The sequence below is a fragment of the Anarrhichthys ocellatus genome, unplaced genomic scaffold, assembly GCF_004355925.1.
Source record: "Anarrhichthys ocellatus isolate YVR2014 unplaced genomic scaffold, GSC_Weel_1.0 scaffold144, whole genome shotgun sequence".
NCBI classification, from domain to species: domain Eukaryota; kingdom Metazoa; phylum Chordata; class Actinopteri; order Perciformes; family Anarhichadidae; genus Anarrhichthys; species Anarrhichthys ocellatus.
In genome coordinates, this window is record NW_022280174.1 from 251,294 (window position 1) to 269,291 (window position 17,998).

Here is a 17,998-nt window from a genome sequence, read left to right on the forward strand (position 1 = left end):
AAAAAAAAAAAAAGTCTGGATAATGAACGATACCAGATTTTTCATAAAAGCCCAATATCAGCCCATTCTACCAGTCTGTCACTACCAGAGACAAGAGATGCTCTTGCTATCTGCTGATGTTACAGACTCGTTAAACAAATACCGAATTATGCAGAGTAGTGGTAAATCAGCATGACCTAAATAGATCTTACCGACCTTAAACAGCAACGAGACTGTCACACTGTCAATTCAACCATTCCGACCGCCACAAAATCAGACTCAAAAAAGGGTACACAGAGTCCTAACATGGTTATTAATGATAATAGACAATAATCGGTAGTACCAAGCACTGGAACGACAAGGTGACAGATCTAACTATACTGCAGAGTACAGGTACACATGTCCATATCGCAGGATCGACGAAACTGAGGCGGAAAACAGTGGAGGCAATACCGCTGGAAGCTAGCCGCCTCTACCGGCGTTTTGTTTCTCTCCACGAATTGTGACGTTTGGAAACCCGGTATTAGTAAAGTAGGGTGGAAATCTTAATAATGCAACACACAACATTTTGCTGTATGAAATATAAACACTCGACGTGTCACGGGATGCTGTGAAAAGCCATGTTAATTACGTTTTATAGCGTCATTTAATTTTCACGAGATACTAAGATTTCCATCCAGCGGCAAAGTAGCAGTACATAATGGAAGATAAGTCTCACCGGCACAGACATTGTTACCGTGGTAGTTAGTGTTAGCTAGTTAACTTAGTTACGTGTTTCTCTTGCCGGTGTCTCGTTGTAACTACTGACTAATGGTAGAATACGAAGTAGTTCCTCTTAATAAACGTATCAAACACACCGGCGAACACAACCTCACACAGTACGTAGCGCTAAGCTAACTACATGTAGCATTCAAAGTTAGCCAGCACGGCTAGTGCTATTCGTTGCATATGAAGTGATATGGCGGTATAATGAAATGCACCCACAGACAAAGCTAGCCGAGCAGCAGTAGCCAACTACCCCAGACGTCGGTAGAGTTGGCTGGATGCTGACCTCTCAGCAGCTAGCGTTAATTTAGCAGTCTATGCTAACTAGCATCGTGTTCACTTCCAGGACGTCACCATATGTAACGTTACAGACTCGCGGTCCAAAATGTGACAAAATTACGATTGCTTCGCTTACTTAGAACTACAAATACAATTCGGCAAACTCTGGTATCATACAGGGTGCATTTATTTCGAATTAAATACCAACTTCCACAACCGGTTCGTGCTGCTTGGTAACGTATGTTGGTGGACACTAGTGGGGATATCACGCCAGTCTGTTTAAAAAGTTGATATTTTGTGCCGAATGTTGGAGCGTATAGTGCTAAATATAACTGGGTATAAACTAAGTCACAGTGTTGGGGTTATTTACATTTCCTTATTAGCTAAGCCACATTACATTGTTGGAGGTTTTTTAATAGATTTGACGTTTTACCATGCAAGAGTGGACGCACGTACAGACACTAGACGAGAGCTAGCATTAGCTAGCGGCTAACCGCACAGACAGCTAGCGGCTAGCTAGCCACCTTGCTGTCGAAACGAACAATCACGTTGTGTGTGGGGGGGGGGTGTCTTAACAATGTAAAACATTCCTTACCTCCCACTCGGTACATGTTGGCCGCCATTCTCTCGTAACCTTTATCAAAAGCAGTCCCAGGGTATTCCCCGCCTGGGTAAGAAAAGGGTCGATGGGGATCTATTTTATTCCTTCATTTATCGTAGACACCCCCGCCGTGAAACAAAGCCGGCTCCGGACACAACAAGCCGAGATGTGGCGGGTAAAAAGTTGAAAGTTTTCGTTAGTAATGTTCCGGAGGTTATCCCCAAAATATTGAAGTCTTTGTTTTCGGTCCCTCCGACGACCTTCCTCTCCTCTTCCTCACTCACTCACTCATTCACACACAGCTAGCCTGTCTCTTACTCCACTCTTCCTCCCATCCTCCGCTCCCAGCTTCATCCTCCTCTTCTTCACCTCCGCTCAGTTCAACACACACACTCGCAAACACACACTCACTGGCCCCCTTCGCTCGTGCGCCAATCGTCATCTTCGGATAATGTCGACAATCTCCGGAATGTCACAATTAACTTTTTCACTGGCCCTGGTTTGATAAACAAGCTGTTTATAATATGAAATATAAACTCACACTCATGACTAAATGTGTAAAACCTCTTACGTGCTTTTCGGAGACCAAAACATTATTTAAATACTCGATACCTTTTTTTACAGAGACTCTACATATTACAGAAAGTAAAGAAAAGTAAAGTTGTTGCTAGATCTAGTCAAAGCAGGAAGTTGGGAATGCACACACGCGTGCGCGAACACACTCACACAGACACACGGTAGAAGCAAACAAAATATGCCCCTCAAAGAATCAAATCCTGAAATCACCAAGAATTTTGTTGGAATCTCTATTATAATTAGAGTTATGTATTAGGCTTTAATTAATAAAGTTGTATCACCAATTTCCCCATGACTGAGCTGTATGCAGAGCAAGCACAGACCTTTCATGGTCACTGAATGTTTTACTTATATGAGCTGAGAGTCCTTCAACTAAGTAGTGATATTTATTTCTCAGCTTGTATATTTTAAGGCCATTTTAAGTATGGGGGGGACTGGATTAAATGTTGTGGATAACAACTCTCATGGAAAGTCAAATTGTGACTCTTTAAATGGAAATTATGCAAAAATACGTCAATATGAGGAGAGAATAAGAAGGAATCGTGACTTTTTGACAAGTCAAGTAGTGTTAGTAATTACAGTAAGTTAATGTTATTTTAGTCAGTAAAACAAAAGGGTCATAGTCCACACATGTGCCCATCTCATGACTTTAATCTGATTATATCGTTATTGTGACTCAGTGTTTCAAGATGCAGTCAAGTCAATTTGACAATTATTATTAAAAGTGTGTTTTTAATAACATAGGGTATTGGTTTGGTTAGTGTTTGTCTGATGTCTTCTTTATGTCTCATAGGTTGTGTGTTGTAAATAGGTGCAATAAGCCTCAGCCTGCTTATCTTGGTCTGTAGACAATCAATGCTGTATTGATCTCTATTGTACGTTAAGTTGGGTTACATTTGACCTTTTTTTGTTTTTTCTTTTGTCTGTTTGGTTGTTACTTACAGAAAAGAACAACCTTCACTTTCAATTTCAATAAGTTTGAGTTGTTGTCTCATCATTTTGACTTGTAAAACCACAAAGTCACATTATTGGTTCTTAGTATCACACAATTGTGATGAATTTCAATAACTGTCTTATAAATTTGACTTAAAGCCACGATTTCAATTTAGTATCAGATCATACTTACCACAAACTAGTGTCGAAGATACAAAAGCTCACAGCAATACATATCAACCCAGTGTGGTTGTTAAATGCAACCCATCAGAAATATATCAGGAGCATACAAGAACCAAACAAAGTTCACATTGATTCCAGATATTGCAAAAAGGGAACCTATGATTCTTCCCATTAATGTTGACAAATGTGAATTATGAGCTCGCAGTTTCTCCATGTGAATACCCCAAAATCCAGTTCATGCAGTCAGACTCCAGCTCGCGGTGGATATGGTGACTTCCAGTCTTTGAGAGTCAATAAAGCTGTTTGAACGTGTGAATGGAGAACTGAAGAGACCTCAAGAGTCCAGAGAGGACCAGGTCTCTGTGAGCAAAGGGAGTCCCATAGTGAAGCCCAGGGGGAAAAAAGAAATTCACCAGTACGGATAAATTAGTGGACAGTTCCAAAATAATTGCAACAATTTACCAACATGACCTTAAGAATAGTAACCTGTGTTTGCTGTTTATTGAACAAATATGAATGCAGGACAGCGCAGTCTTCCATATTTGGTCAGGCAACACAGCATTCATAAGTCATTCACAAATTTGGTGAAACATTTCTTACTCTCTTCCAAAAGTGTCTCTCACAAGTGGACTCTCATTGGGGGATGTTTTCCTTTGCAAGATGCTTAAATTGAATTTACAGCAGAATGTACTTTAAGCTTAACTTAAAGACTCAAACTTGTTGTCCAAATAGAAGTCCTGTATGCAAATGTGCTATCCAGCACTGCTGGGGAAAAACGGTGTAAACAACAAAACTGTGACTTGCTGATTTAATAGCAGATGTAGCATTGTAACAAGTTTGTAAAAAGTAAGGACAGTAGGTAATGTGGTGTTATTTAGGACATGAGCTCTAATTTCAGCCAGAGGGGGGCAGGATGGAATGATTCATGATATGGAGGACCCGTATGTCAATGCCCTAACTTTAGCTGCCCATTAGACTTCTTTAAGTACTGGAACACCCACACCACCATCCAGAGTGGGCATACACAAATTGAATTTTTAAAATATATATAAAACCTGTGTTTTTTTATATTCCCAAATAAATTCTAAGAAAAGAAAATTCTTAAAAAGTAGATACCATCTTAATGGCGTTACTGTTTTAATTCATCAATAGCTTCTAACTAATTTAATTTGAGCAAATGTTTAGGATCTTTTGAGATAAATATGTGCTATAAACCTGAACAACCTTAAATGCAATTTATGGAAGTGCATTGCACTAAATGCATTTCCATAAATGAAACTTAGAGAAAAATCAGCCTCACCTCAACCAGCCACACTATTGAAATGACGCTTTCATGTTAATGCACCGGTAATAATAATCCAGTTGTATAATATATATTGAACTAAAAGTGGCACATCTGCATTATGAGTATTTTCATTTCATTATTTAACATTGGTTTTATTTATGCTTTTAACTAAAAAAAAGTCTTGCTTTTAACTTTTGACTTTGTGGTTTTGCTACTTTACTTCTCTCATTACTGTTAATGTCATCCTGAGGTTTGACCACTGACTCACTCTGTTATCTTCTCCTTTGAAATTACTTTTATATGCACAGTTTGTTGTAAGTTTCACTGACTGAAAGGAGTTGGAAGATCAAGATCCCTCTGTACTTGTGCGGTTCAGTGTTTGGGTTCCTGCATTTCCTCAACAGCAGCACGGCACACAAATCCTGAAGCAGCACTGCCCACTAGTGATTCTACACGCACAACACACTTTCCAGTCTTCAGTTATTTATTGAGAGCTTGGCAGATACAACATCACAGTATTCCCAAATGTTCTCTTTAATATATAAAACTACACTAAAGTAATCATTTTCAAGTGTACTGATCTACTGTTGGAGAAATGAATTAGTCAGAGATGCTGAGAATTGATTTCATTGGAACAGGTTTGTCACAGTCTGTCGGATGCAAGAGTGAAAAACATCTTCACTATTAGCTGAGATGTCGACCAAACGCTGCTCAAGATATTACAAAAATGTGTAAAAACATTATGTACAAGTCTTTAAAGGCCCCGGTGGCGGACGCCGCGATGCAGCACTTTGGTAAGTTTGATAAACGAGGTGGACTAAAATGCAGGAATGTTCACTGAAACCAAAGTCTTTGTCGCCACAGAAGTCTAGTCACAGAAGACCACCTCTAATGACCCTCACCACATATCCAACAGAATGATAGAGGGATCACACGGTCCAGTGTCACATGATTATTGAGTAAATTTAATGTGGACATTCCTCTACATGTCTTGTATGAAACTGACGCAGCAGTGGCACCGCAGAGCCCATAACTGTGACTCTTGTCCACCAGGCTGACACGCCCCTCCGGCGGTGTAAACACCCCCCCTCCCCCCTCTGTTAATAACGCAGTGTCCCTCCTAGCTGGTGGCAGGCTCCGGGGAGCTGGTGGAGGCGGACGAGGCCGAGGCCAGCCTCTCCCTGCTGTCGCCCGCCCCACCTTGGATCACCCTCCACTGGAGGATGCAGGTGTCTTTCCCGCCCATGGAGAGGAGGTGGGAGTCGCTGTGGGTGAAGCAGACGTTGGTGACGTGGCTGCCGTGGCCCTCGTACTTGTGGCTCGGCGCCTGGAGCGGGAAGGAGAGGCCGCTCTTTATGACCACACTCAATAGGTAGGGGGTTCAACAGTGAGGAAACAAGTCAGAATAAATAATTTTCTTTAAAAATGGAGGTTGTTCGTATAATGGGACGAAGTTCAGAAGAATTAAAGTTGGTCTGAAGTGTCTCAGATAAAAATAAGAATGTTACTGACACAAATGTGAAACACTGTCTACACCATTTTGCATGGACTTCATGAAACTTCAGCTCATCATTTTCCCTCTACTGTCACACAAAGACTTGCACCAAGCGTATACACCCCTGGATGCTATGGAATAAACTGCAAAACAAACTGAAAATTTAACGTGCTGCCATTTTTATAACATTTGTGATTGTTACAATTAGTGTATGTGTCTGATGACTGCTTTTTGTGATTGACTTGTCTTGTACTGTTGTATTGTTTATATGATTTGCTTTTGTTCTGAGATCTCTAATGTAAAATACACAAAGATATCTTGATCTCAGTGTAACTTCCTTAATGAACAGCTTAACTAACTGAACGCGTTTTGCTCCTGTATGTCTTCACATTTTGTCAAATTTGCGCCAAAGAAAGTCATGCTGAAGTAATAATTCGCAGTTCAGATTGTAACGTAATTTTAAAATGTTAGTTTGCCAAATTAGTTCACCAGCTAACACGATCCATGATGCTAACTTATATGCCTTCAAGTAAAACATCTAAATCTTTCTTCCACCGCTACGTGATACTGAGGAAAAGTCGGAATATTTTGATTAGGAGCTACTGAGGAACTGATCAGAAATACTGCTATAGAAAAAGTATGTTTACACTCTCAGTCTGCTGAGATGTAGTTAGCTCCCAAAATACAGTGATTAAAACTATTGGATACTTGAAAACATTAGTTACATTACACAAAGCACCTCTACATTACTACTTACATTATCCTGCATCTAGGAATCACTCAATACTCACAAGTTACTGATGGTGTCAGCAAAAAACAGCTGCCAGACATTATTGATAAACATATAGTCCAAAACAGGTGTTTCCTCTTTATGTTAAGGAAACAGTTAAAAAGCAATATTTGCTTTTCATGTGCAGCCACCCAAAGCAGACGGAACGGTTGACCTATTGAGTGATGTGTAGGGGGGTACCTTGGGTTTGGGACAGGGGTACTGGAAGAGGTGGACTTTACAAAAGTCGTCAGCCACGGCCACCATCCTTTCACTGTGGGAGCGGCATAGGGCGTTGATGTCCGTGCCGTCGGAGCCCTCCAACCACACACCTGGAACACCACAGCAACACAAGTCAGCTGTCTGACAGGATAAAACAACACCACTTTGTTTAGGCACATGAAAGTGGAGCAGTAGAGTATCTCACCAATGACATGGAAGCCCAGCACACAGGTATAGGAGGCCCATTCTCGGTCTTTGCTCTCAAAGCGATTCCTCAAAAGTTTACACCCTGCTGCTATGTCCCCTGTGAGAATATATAACATTTTGACAGTCACAACAGCAGATCGTCACGCTGTCTGAGGATTACGTACAAAATTACACTTGTTCACTTACAGTAAAGGATCTCATAGTCGCCTGAATTAGACATGATGTACTTTCCATCTTTGGCCCAATCCAGGTGAGTTATGAAGCTGGAGTGACCCTGATTGGACAGATAAGCAGAGGCAGTGTCACATAATGCTGTATGAGCCGACTGTGAAGTCGATGTGAGAGGATAAGGAAGGTGTTATTCTACACTTTCCAACAACAATACGTTCCAACTTCCCCGGGGAAGTGGTGAAGGGTTTTGTTGCTATTGTTGATGGATGAATAAATGTCATCCTTTGTGTCTGATTGTCTGTTTTAAGATGAAGATCAGAAAATGAATCTGTCCAAAAATGTTTTTATGTATTGAGGGTCAGGTTCAGGTCTCAAATTTGGCAGTTAAAAGTTTTGTTCAGCTGATTTAAAATGTGCTAAATTCCAAATGTATAGCATATCTATGTTAGAGGGGGTGCATCCACATGGTACTCAAAATGGCCACGGCTGAGCACGGCTGAGCCGGAGGCTAGCTGCTAACAGTGTTTACCCGAGGGGGAACCGGAGGGTGGGTTCTAAGCTTCCACGGGGACGCTGTGGGTCGGGACCACGTTATCAGCTGTAACTGCCACATGAGCGCAGTGCAGAGCTGCTGACAGAGGAGCGATCGTTTCAGTGTCTTGAGTTACTGACACTGAACTTTTAGAGGTGCCCCATCATGTTTTTTGTTGCCAACATGGATTGCCGATCGTCTATTTGCCCTATCGGCTGATACAGATCAGTTTTGTTTGTTATAGCAGCAGGTACACAAGGATCCAGACTTTTTTTCACCAATGTCCTGAAAAATAATTTCAACTGCTCTGAGGTCAAACAGTCATATGTTATCCTTTTACTTTGTTAGACTCATCTATCGTGGTTATTTGCATAAAAACACACAATTCAAATGATTAGGAAATAATAGTTGTATTTTTATTGATAGAAACTATCTTGGCATCGGTAGTTTTACAGATGTATTAATAGAGTTTTAGTGCACTTGTTGGGGAGTATTCTTGTTGGCGGATTAATCGGATTTGGTGCTCTTGTGAGTATTTTGGGCAGCAGGACGTTGTATGTCGGATTGAGTCAAAATAAACTACGGTGTGTGTTCATGGTGATGAAGGGCAACAGTGAGGCTCATTGATGTGTTTCTAATGGAGCTCTATGGCAAAGAGGAAGAGGTTATATCAGCAAGAAAAAAAAAGGCTATCACCAGATTTACACCTTAAATCTGGTGACATTCTGTTCTTTGTTCAAGAAGAACTGAGTGGTTAGCATTAGCAGTGATAGCCACCACTGCTGAGCAAGCACAGAACAAAAACCCTCACAGAAGGTCAGACTGGATCAAGGGGAAAATCCATGGGAACAAATGGAACATTTATGAATTTGATATTTAACTCACATTACATTTCCCAAAGCGGGTGTAACGCCGGCCGCTCTCGGTCACATTGTAGATGTAGATGAAGTTATCATGGGATCCAACAGCTAAAAAGCTGCCGTCTGAGAACACAAGAGGCCATTCATGCGGTTAAAGGGGATTTCCACAATATCTTCAGAATCAGGATCCGCTTTATTCCCAAGTAGGTTTCTACATGCAACGTGGTGGATCGGTAGATAACACAATCATTGTAAGACAAATTTCAGTTCAAAATAAAAGCAAGTATGACAAAAATCAACAAACATAAATATAGAATAGGAAAATAAATACTTTTAAAAATATGTACAATATATCTGAATTAAAAATGGAAGGGCTGTGCAGTTTTTAGAAGTGGTAGATTTGTCCATTAAGTGCTTTGAACTTTAGTTTAGGCCGATGTTCTGGCTTTATCTAACCCGGGCATGCTCCTAACTTCTGGATTATGATCATTCTGAGAGCAGTTCAACAATAGAGAGGGCTGACCTGGTGAGTATCTCATGACAGACAGCTGCTCGTTCCCATCAATGGACTCAGAGACCACCTCTCTGGTCAGCAGGTCAAGGACCATCCACCTGTTAGTGTTACAGAGGCATCAGTAATGACAAGCGACTGGACAGCAGACAGCTCTTTACTCGGTCTCGTCAGTCACATCTCTCTATATACTGTATATATGTATATATATATATATATGTATATATATATATATATATATAGAAATATATATATATGGCAAAGACTATAGATTTCCTCCTCTGTAAACGACATTTATTGCAGAGCTCAACATTTTGGGAAATATGCTTTTTTTCTGGGAGTGAGTAATTGATATCAACTTTGTGTCTGCGTCTTTAAAGCTGACATAATCAATATTTTCACATTATGATCAAAAGGCTGTGTGTCATGTGAACGATGTGACTCGTAGTGATAGACCCACAGATAACTATCTCAAAACCCTCTGAACATCTCACTCTCTGGGAAAAAGAGAATGAACCTATTTCCCAAAACTATTCCTTTAAAATGTTTCCATTATTATTTACCGAATGTATTGATTGTTAACATGATTTTAATGAAGCAAACCTTTTGGTAAATTATTGTATCTAGGTGTAACAGTGCTGCATTGTGCTGTATTACCTTCCTGTGCTGAGGCCGACTGAAACCACTGATCCATTGGGGCAGAAACCTGCGCACAACCCGTACTCCTGTCAGAGACACACAGCACGAGTTAACTGTGTGTCAGCACTGGGATCACGAGTATCGACGTGTTTTATTTAGTCAGCTGAAAGATTGCTTGAAAATAAATCCAGTACACATAAGTGTGTGTCCTCCTACCTCCAGCGTGATGCACCAGTCCAGCTTGTGCTCCTCTGTGTTCCACAAACACACCTGCCTGTCGTGGCCGCAGGTGAGGAAGATGTTCTGAGAGGGGTGTGTGGCCAGCCCCCACATCTCATCCACATGACCCTGAGACACACGCGCACACGCGCACACACACACACACACACACACACACACACACACGCAACCACACACGCATAGGGAAACAACAAAACATCAGTTTTCATCTTGTTCAGTGAGGAAGAACAAGTGAAATGAAGTCTTGACGATACGCCCATATGCTATTGTAGATATCAGTCTCACTGCGACCATACCGTATATGGTGTAGTTAGTTAGTATACTATATTGTATCAGCAGTAGACACCAGTAATCCCTCACCACACTAAACCGCCAGGGTCCAGTTTTTCTGAACAATTGATCTTAAGATGGTTTTCCTCAAACACTCGTAAAAAAACAAAACATCCTAAATTCGACATTCAGAGCATTAATATCTCAGCAACATCTATCATCTATGTAAAGATATAGAGGAGTAAAGTCTACCTGAGCAGAGAAAGAAGTTTCTCTCTCTGTGTGTTGTTATCATAGCCGGGCTGTTAGTGCATGTGAGCCACTGGCTAGCTCACGCCCGCCGCTCATAACACCGTCCCATGTAGCGCCCACCCTTCAGCTCCCCCTCAGTTGAACTCTGTTAGCTCTGTCATCACTGTCGCCGTCGTTTGCACTGTTAGCACCGTTAGCTTCTAGCCGCCGGATCAGCAGTCGCCACGTTGAGAACCGCACGGAGCTAATAGATACGCTCTGAATTTCAAATTTAGCACCTTTTAACTTCACAAATCAAATTTTCTGATTCATTGCCAAAGCAGCACTCAAGAGAGAGTACACTTTTAAGTTCCAATCAAACACGCGGCATATTATTATAAATTATCATTTATATATTAGTTATGTGAAATGTTTTCTCTGGGTTTTGGATATATTTTTCAACTTTAAGCTCCAACATTTTTGCTTTTCATCAACAATTTTGATTTAACAACCCCTAAAAAGAACACTGAGCACATTGTAGGCTTATTTATATGTCTGCAAGCCATATTGATATTAATATATTAATAATTAATATTAAAGATGCAAACATCTTTTCACATCACAAATTGACGTTGTTCATTCTATCCAACGCCTGTGGGCTGTAGGGATCTGTGTAGCTTCTAGAGGACACTAGCAGTGCTTCAGACTTCTGTGTGTGTTTTCTGTCTGGAAGATGTTTCAGTTTCCCACAGATGAAAATCTAATGTGAGCAAGAAGCCAAATTCCAGAGGTCAGTGGAGACTAAAATTAATTCTGATGCCAGCTGTTGACTGTGAGCTGCTGGATCTGAACAGGCTGAATAAATGTGGATACAAGATACTCGGGGCTGAATTAACACGTTAGGGGACCATGGGACAAAAATTTGCCTCTGACCCTCCATTCCTCCCAATCTCTGTGCATTGTGTGTTCAGTCATCTGCAAGTGCCCACCATGTACAGTGTACACAGCCAACAACATATGGGAGACTTATTCTGCCCCGGTTTGCTGTGTGTCAGGTATTTTGAGGTAATTTACATAAGTAAATTTGCACCATATAAGCACAATAGAAACTGAAACAAAAAAGGTTTTAAAACAACTTAAACCTTAAAGTTACAATCCTTAAGATTGCCACGAAATCAATCTCAATCCTTGATTCCATCCATGGTCAGCATTGTTCCTGAAATACCCATTTAAAGTATATACATTCACTAATTATCTCTCTCTAGTAGTTTTCAATGATAGTGGCGGAGTCCGCCTTGGCATATGTGAAGGATTATCGGGGAACAATGCAGCATGTAATCCGGTGTTACTGTTTGTGATCTTATCATACTGGCACCAGCCTCACTGTGTACTGTTCACCCCCTTTACACCACATGAGAGCTGCACGTTACGGCTAAAGAAAACCAAACATTCTGCTGCTGCATCACAGTAAAGCCACTCAACTGGCCAAACGCAGGCGTTTATTGCGAAGACGCCGCAGAAATCACGACCTATCTGTGATGTATTTTTTGTTATTGGTCAGCGCTGAATGCGCTCATTCAACAAAAAAGTGTCTACGAGAAACAGGATAACATTTTCTCAACAGTGGATCAGTTTGTCAGTCGTGCGCAGCATGAAATCTCATCACCACATGATTGAAAAAGAAAGATTATTGACCGGCCTCTTCATTAAACAATGTTTGTTTGCTTTGCTGCACTGTAAACAGATACAGCTGCTCAAGGAATGTTAACTTTAGTATTAAAGGCACAATGAGCAGGATCTTCCTACAAAACAATGTATAGACGCGAACAAAAAGAACCCTTCTCAATCATCATTTGTGACCCACTAGAAGTATGTGGTGGTGTTTGTATCTACGGAGACCCTGCCCTGTGTCTGGATTTTCTCTTAAACAGAGATCTGCATTTATGCTTTCTATTGGCTGATCCCTGATGATGTCACATTGTTAATGACAATCAGCAGGAGGAGAGCGAGTAACCGGTGCTAACAGCTAACGTACAGAGGTTCCATTCACTCACATTATGATGCGTTTAGGCTCTGTTCAGTAAAATTATTGGAGTATTGGAGGAAGGTAAATTGTAAATTGTAACGCTATCATGATGTGTTCAAATGTACTTGTGTAAATTTAGTTTTTTGGTGAGAAACGTGATTTGAAGGATTCCAAGATTTATTTATCAATAAAAATACAATAGCGTACCTGCACTATGGCCACAAATCCGTCCGAGAAGGTGCCTCTGAGGATGGCATTACGGGTTGTACCAACTAATAGCTCCTCCCCATCCACGTCTGCAATGGTACGGACTGCTCCATAATTTTCTGGAATCTGGACAAATAATCACAGTAATCAAGTAAACAAATACACCACCAGCCTCCACCCCTACACACACACACACACACACACACACACACGCACACACACACACACACAGCTGGGGTTCACCTCACACTCTCTCTCGGGTGCCAGGTCGGCGCTCCAGCGGATGATCTTACGGTCCTTCCCTCCTCCGCTGAGCAGAGCGCCGCCCTGCAGGGTGCACAGGGTGAACACGCTGCCTTCATGGGCTCGGGTCTGTCGCATGATCTGTAAGGTCTCTGTGGATACATAAAGCCAGTTTATGAGAGCGCATGGAGACCAAAGGATTGTCAATTTGCCCATATTATTAATGATGGTAATAAACAGCACTGACCTTTGGCTCCTTTGCCGAGCGTTTTGACATCTGCAGCTGATTTCCCCCACGTCAGGATGTTTCCCTCAGAGTCTCCGGTCAGAACATCTCCGGTCAGACTGAACACAAAGCACTGGATGAACTTGGGCTTCTTGTATTTCTGAAAAGATTGTTTGTAGAACAACAATTTGATCTGTCGTTAGTACAGGTGTTAAAATAAACATTTGCTTCACTATACTACACACGTTTAGATTTGATTCACACCGTAAATTAGTCCACATGCTTAAAATCTCCTTTGGACGTGTAATAATATTTGCACTCTTTTGGTAATTTCAATTTTCAGTTCTCTTCGTTCTCCTTACTTCCCTTTTCAGCCTCTAACTGAGGAAGTTGCAAGCTTCAATTTGTCGACAATAAAGGAAGTGAAGGTAAGTGAAGGATACTGAATGTCAGGATAAGCGGGACTGTGTCTCACCCCAAAGATGCCTTGTTTCTTGGTGAACTGTCCCGATGTGAGCGTCCAGAAGTAGACGTGAGACTTGCCACAGGTGATGATGTTGGTGCTATCACTGGGGTTAAACTCCACGGCGAACACAGCCTCGTTGGTATTCTGGAGACACGACACACATACACACGCTTTTAGCATAATGATGTTAAACGATAACTGCGTCAGTCAAGTCTATATCACATGGAAATGTGGCTGATGAGAGCTGTGAGGTGAAGATGTAAAGCTAGATAAAAAGAGGCTAAAAAGCTCCTTAGACCTGAGGTGAGTTGCAGAGTCAAGTGATAATTGTCATCTTTATTATGAACTCCTTTCACATTTTATTATTATTTTACAGTCATTTGAGTCATATAAAATATTGATTACTGCGGCTTTAATAGCTTCAAATTATCATACAACTCTGCAGCTCCTCGACGCTTTTAAGAGTCCTTTAGTACATTGTTTTGTTTTTTTACGGCCTGCAAACTTAAACTCCGCCTCCTCTCCAGCTGTGAGCCCACCATACACTATCTGTTCAGGACCACATGACAGATAAAATTAGGCACATCCCATCATGTTAGCAACACTGTGGAGGAAAAGAGGAAGGGGAAGAAGAAGAATGGCAGCTATAAAGGGAGAGTTTGGATTCTTTGAGGTGGGATTGTAGGAGGTACTTCTCCATAGTCAGTGTACTACTACAGAACATGGAGCAAAGCAATGTACTGCTGTGGACATGGGCAGCAATAAAACCTTTAAGATAGCTAAAGTCACAAGACTCATTTTACCTGGCAGAAAACGGTTGTGGCTGGTCGATCAATTAATATTGTGTGTCTTTGGTGAATCCGAACACTAAAAAAAAAAACCACCAAAGTCACACAAAAATATTCTAAATATAGCTTACACTCACACTGCTGTTGATTCTTTTTAGGTGTCTAAAATGACGTCCTCAGCAGTACATTACTTTGCTCTTGTCCTAGTTCTCCTGTCTGTTTCTCCAAACTCTATCTACTGTAGTAATACACTGATTATGGAGAAGAACCTCATACAAACCCACTCATATAAAAATCTGAACTAGGATGTTTTTTGCCACCAGGAACAGACAGTCCCAGCGGCAGGTCTTCAGTGACCACGTATACAGCATGTACAGAAAGTACAGAAGCATCAGCTCTACACAAAAAGCTCCATTCATGGCTGAGCCGTAAAGTGGCATATGGACTATTCCAGTGCTGTGGAGAGAGGGGGGGGGGGGTATAATTATCTGGTTCCTGTTGGATGAACTCGTTTGTTTATACAGCATGGTTCAGCCCTGAGCCGCCTTTCCACACCCATCCACGCTCACTGGATGCTACCATCCACAAAACATATGTTCTTGCGCAACCCCATTAAAATCCTGCCGTTACATGATATACAACACCCACCCATGCATTCCCACTGCTGAACTACATAACACACACACACACACACACACACACACACACACACACACACACACATATATACATACATACAGCTGGACAAATTCACTGCATAAAATATTTACACTGTTGCCATGACAGCCGGGCTGAAATTGCTCTCAGGGAAGTTGAGGCGTTTTGGGATAAAAGCCCATAACAGCATAGCAGAGACCCCCCCCCCCCTAATCTCTCCAAACAGACCTCCATTATAAAGAGCATCTACACATTCAGCATGCAGCCACGCTGGGCATCTCCCTGTGTTCACGTTCAGCAGCCTGAATGATTCTCGTGCTTTGACTCCGTTAAAGGATTTGATTTTTTCTGCAGGGATTATGAATCCCTGCGCCGACCGATAATTTCACAAATGTCAGATGATGTAAAGAATTCTCCAAATTGTAGAAGCACATTGCCCGCGAAGCCAGTTAAAGGAACAGTGCAATGTTTTGGGAAGTCGAGCGGTTTGTTGTTCGGAGTCAGATGACACGAGTTGAATGTCCATAGGTGCGGAGGTTTAGCCTAGCTTAGCTCAAAGACTGAGAGCAAGGAGAAACTGCTAGCTTAGCTTTGTCAAAATCGTCAAAAACACAAAAAATTTTTTTTGCACATTTTAGCAGAGAAACTCCACAACAAGCTGAATTCACAACATCATCCAAATAAGTTATGGCAAGAAAATCGCCCATTTACCAACCCTACTTTAAATATTAGCAACAGACTGTGTGATCAGTTTGTGATGCGACACCTCTTTCAGAGGCTGTAGTAGGCTGGGTTTTACATTACATTACATTACAGTCATTTAGCAGACGCTTTTATCCAAAGTGACTTACAATTCAGAGTTTATCACATTTCTACACCGTAGGAACAACTACGGGAGCAATTTTGGGGTTAAGTGTTTTGCTCAAGGACACATTGACATGCGACTAGCAGAGCCGGAGCCGGGAATTGAACCACCGACCCTCTGATTGAAAGACGGCCCTGCTATCCACTTAGCCACAGTCGCCGAAAAGCTAGAGTGAACATATTATTACATGTCATATCAAACTAGACGACCTAACAAATCCAATGATACCATGTTATGATAGCTTGTCGGGCACGGCCATTTCCAAAGGGGCCATGCCAAACATGCTATTTGTTATTTTATGATGAACTACGTTTTTAAAATTCTGAATCTTAAAACCACAACTTGTCTTATTTACCTTCTCAATTGTTTTATTATTTTGCCTTTGAACTATCAATTTATTAATGTTAGTAGTCAGCTGAGATGAATGCAACACATCACGAGGAAGGTTAACAGCAGTTCTCTTTTTGAATAAAGCTGGTGATAACAGGTAATCTCATTAGGTAGCCAGTTAGCTTAGTTTACACTTGGCTGTTCTTTACCTTGACCTCCGCGTGCTTGCTCCCCTTGTTGCAGTCCCACACCGACAGCATGTGTTCATTAGAGTCGTCGATCACACACAGGAACGCTCCGGAGTCCTGGAGACGACACCGGGAACAAATCAACACCGTAAACTCAGTGTGATATAAAGTTCCACACACTAATTCGCTCTGCTGCTCTCACTTAATACTGTTGTCATTCACTCACGTTTTTTATCTACATTGAGCTACCATCAATAATGCTGTATTGATGGGGTGTCGGAATAATCTGATAAAATATTATAAATACTAGAAGAAGTCGTGGGAACGGAAAACAAAAACTCGGAAAATCTACAAAAAATATGGTGCATGACTTTCCAAATTGATGTCAAAGAACCTAGAAACATGGCAGGCGAAAGTAAATATTGGGTTGATGGTAAGAGATCTTTTATTAATTCATGTATTACATATCAATTTGTAACATGGTATTGAGGTTGTAACCTTATGTTGCTGTCCACATAGAGTGACCTAAATTAGCTATTTAAATGTTTGAAATGAATCATATTTCATGGCTCACCTGATCTGCTTCCTTTGCGTTTGGTTGTCACACAAATACTGGAAACAGCTATCAAAGTGTTCAACGCTGTGAGCAATAAAATACAACATGTTTTCTTTGTGGCGCCCATGTTGTTTCCACATTTCTAAAACACCGAAGTTGGAAGAACGACTTCTCAACTCTGGAAATGGGAACATCCGAGGAGCACCATTAAACTCGACACCTCCAGCAGGAAAGTAACGAGAGATAATTATTAAATTTTAAAAAAACTACATTTCTGTTGCAAAGAGAAAGTGTTACCAGCTGAGTGGTGAACATAACATATCTGTTGTTGTACTGATAAGTTTAGTGCTGTGGAAATGTACATCAAACTGAATGAACGAAGACAGGTAATGGTGCATTAGCTCGGGAACCAAATAAAGACATGGTTCTCACTGTGGTTGAAATAAATGATTTAGAAATAACTATTTGAGAAGCTACAGTGTGGTGTATTAGAAATCTACTCACAGCAAAGGAAAACGCAACGGCTCCCACTCCCCTCTGGAAGCTTCCCAGGCCGATCTGCTGCAGGGTGACCAGGGTGGTGGAGTCCCAAATATGAACACAAGGGTGCAGGGGCTAATGCACGCACAGACACACGCGCACACACACACACGCGCACACACACACACACACGCGCGCGCGCACACACACACACACAC

The 17,998-nt window shown here is 41.4% G+C and overlaps 2 protein-coding genes across 4 annotated transcripts in view; both read right to left on the reverse strand.

The window, feature by feature from the left end:
• The window catches only part of mta2 (metastasis associated 1 family, member 2), a 32,453-nt gene extending 30,418 nt beyond the window's left edge, over positions 1 to 2,035 (reverse strand). The window contains exon 1 of the mRNA XM_031877694.1: positions 1,619 to 2,035. Within this exon, the coding sequence (XP_031733554.1) occupies positions 1,619 to 1,646 (28 nt within the window). The 5' untranslated portion in view covers positions 1,647 to 2,035. The remainder of the gene's footprint in view (positions 1 to 1,618) is intronic.
• A 3,032-nt stretch (positions 2,036 to 5,067) lies between these two features.
• The window catches only part of eml3 (EMAP like 3), a 60,218-nt gene continuing 47,287 nt past the window's right edge, over positions 5,068 to 17,998 (reverse strand). For all 3 annotated transcript variants that reach the window (XM_031877705.1, XM_031877706.1, XM_031877704.1), the window contains 14 exons: positions 17,805 to 17,915; positions 16,766 to 16,861; positions 13,926 to 14,060; positions 13,472 to 13,610; positions 13,225 to 13,376; positions 12,982 to 13,107; positions 10,224 to 10,355; positions 10,026 to 10,093; positions 9,381 to 9,469; positions 8,883 to 8,980; positions 7,481 to 7,568; positions 7,293 to 7,391; positions 7,067 to 7,197; positions 5,068 to 5,928 (listed from right to left, as the gene is read on the reverse strand). In XM_031877705.1, the coding sequence (XP_031733565.1) occupies positions 5,722 to 5,928; positions 7,067 to 7,197; positions 7,293 to 7,391; positions 7,481 to 7,568; positions 8,883 to 8,980; positions 9,381 to 9,469; positions 10,026 to 10,093; positions 10,224 to 10,355; positions 12,982 to 13,107; positions 13,225 to 13,376; positions 13,472 to 13,610; positions 13,926 to 14,060; positions 16,766 to 16,861; positions 17,805 to 17,915 (1,671 nt within the window). In that variant the 3' untranslated portion in view covers positions 5,068 to 5,721. The remainder of the gene's footprint in view (positions 5,929 to 7,066; positions 7,198 to 7,292; positions 7,392 to 7,480; positions 7,569 to 8,882; positions 8,981 to 9,380; positions 9,470 to 10,025; positions 10,094 to 10,223; positions 10,356 to 12,981; positions 13,108 to 13,224; positions 13,377 to 13,471; positions 13,611 to 13,925; positions 14,061 to 16,765; positions 16,862 to 17,804; positions 17,916 to 17,998) is intronic.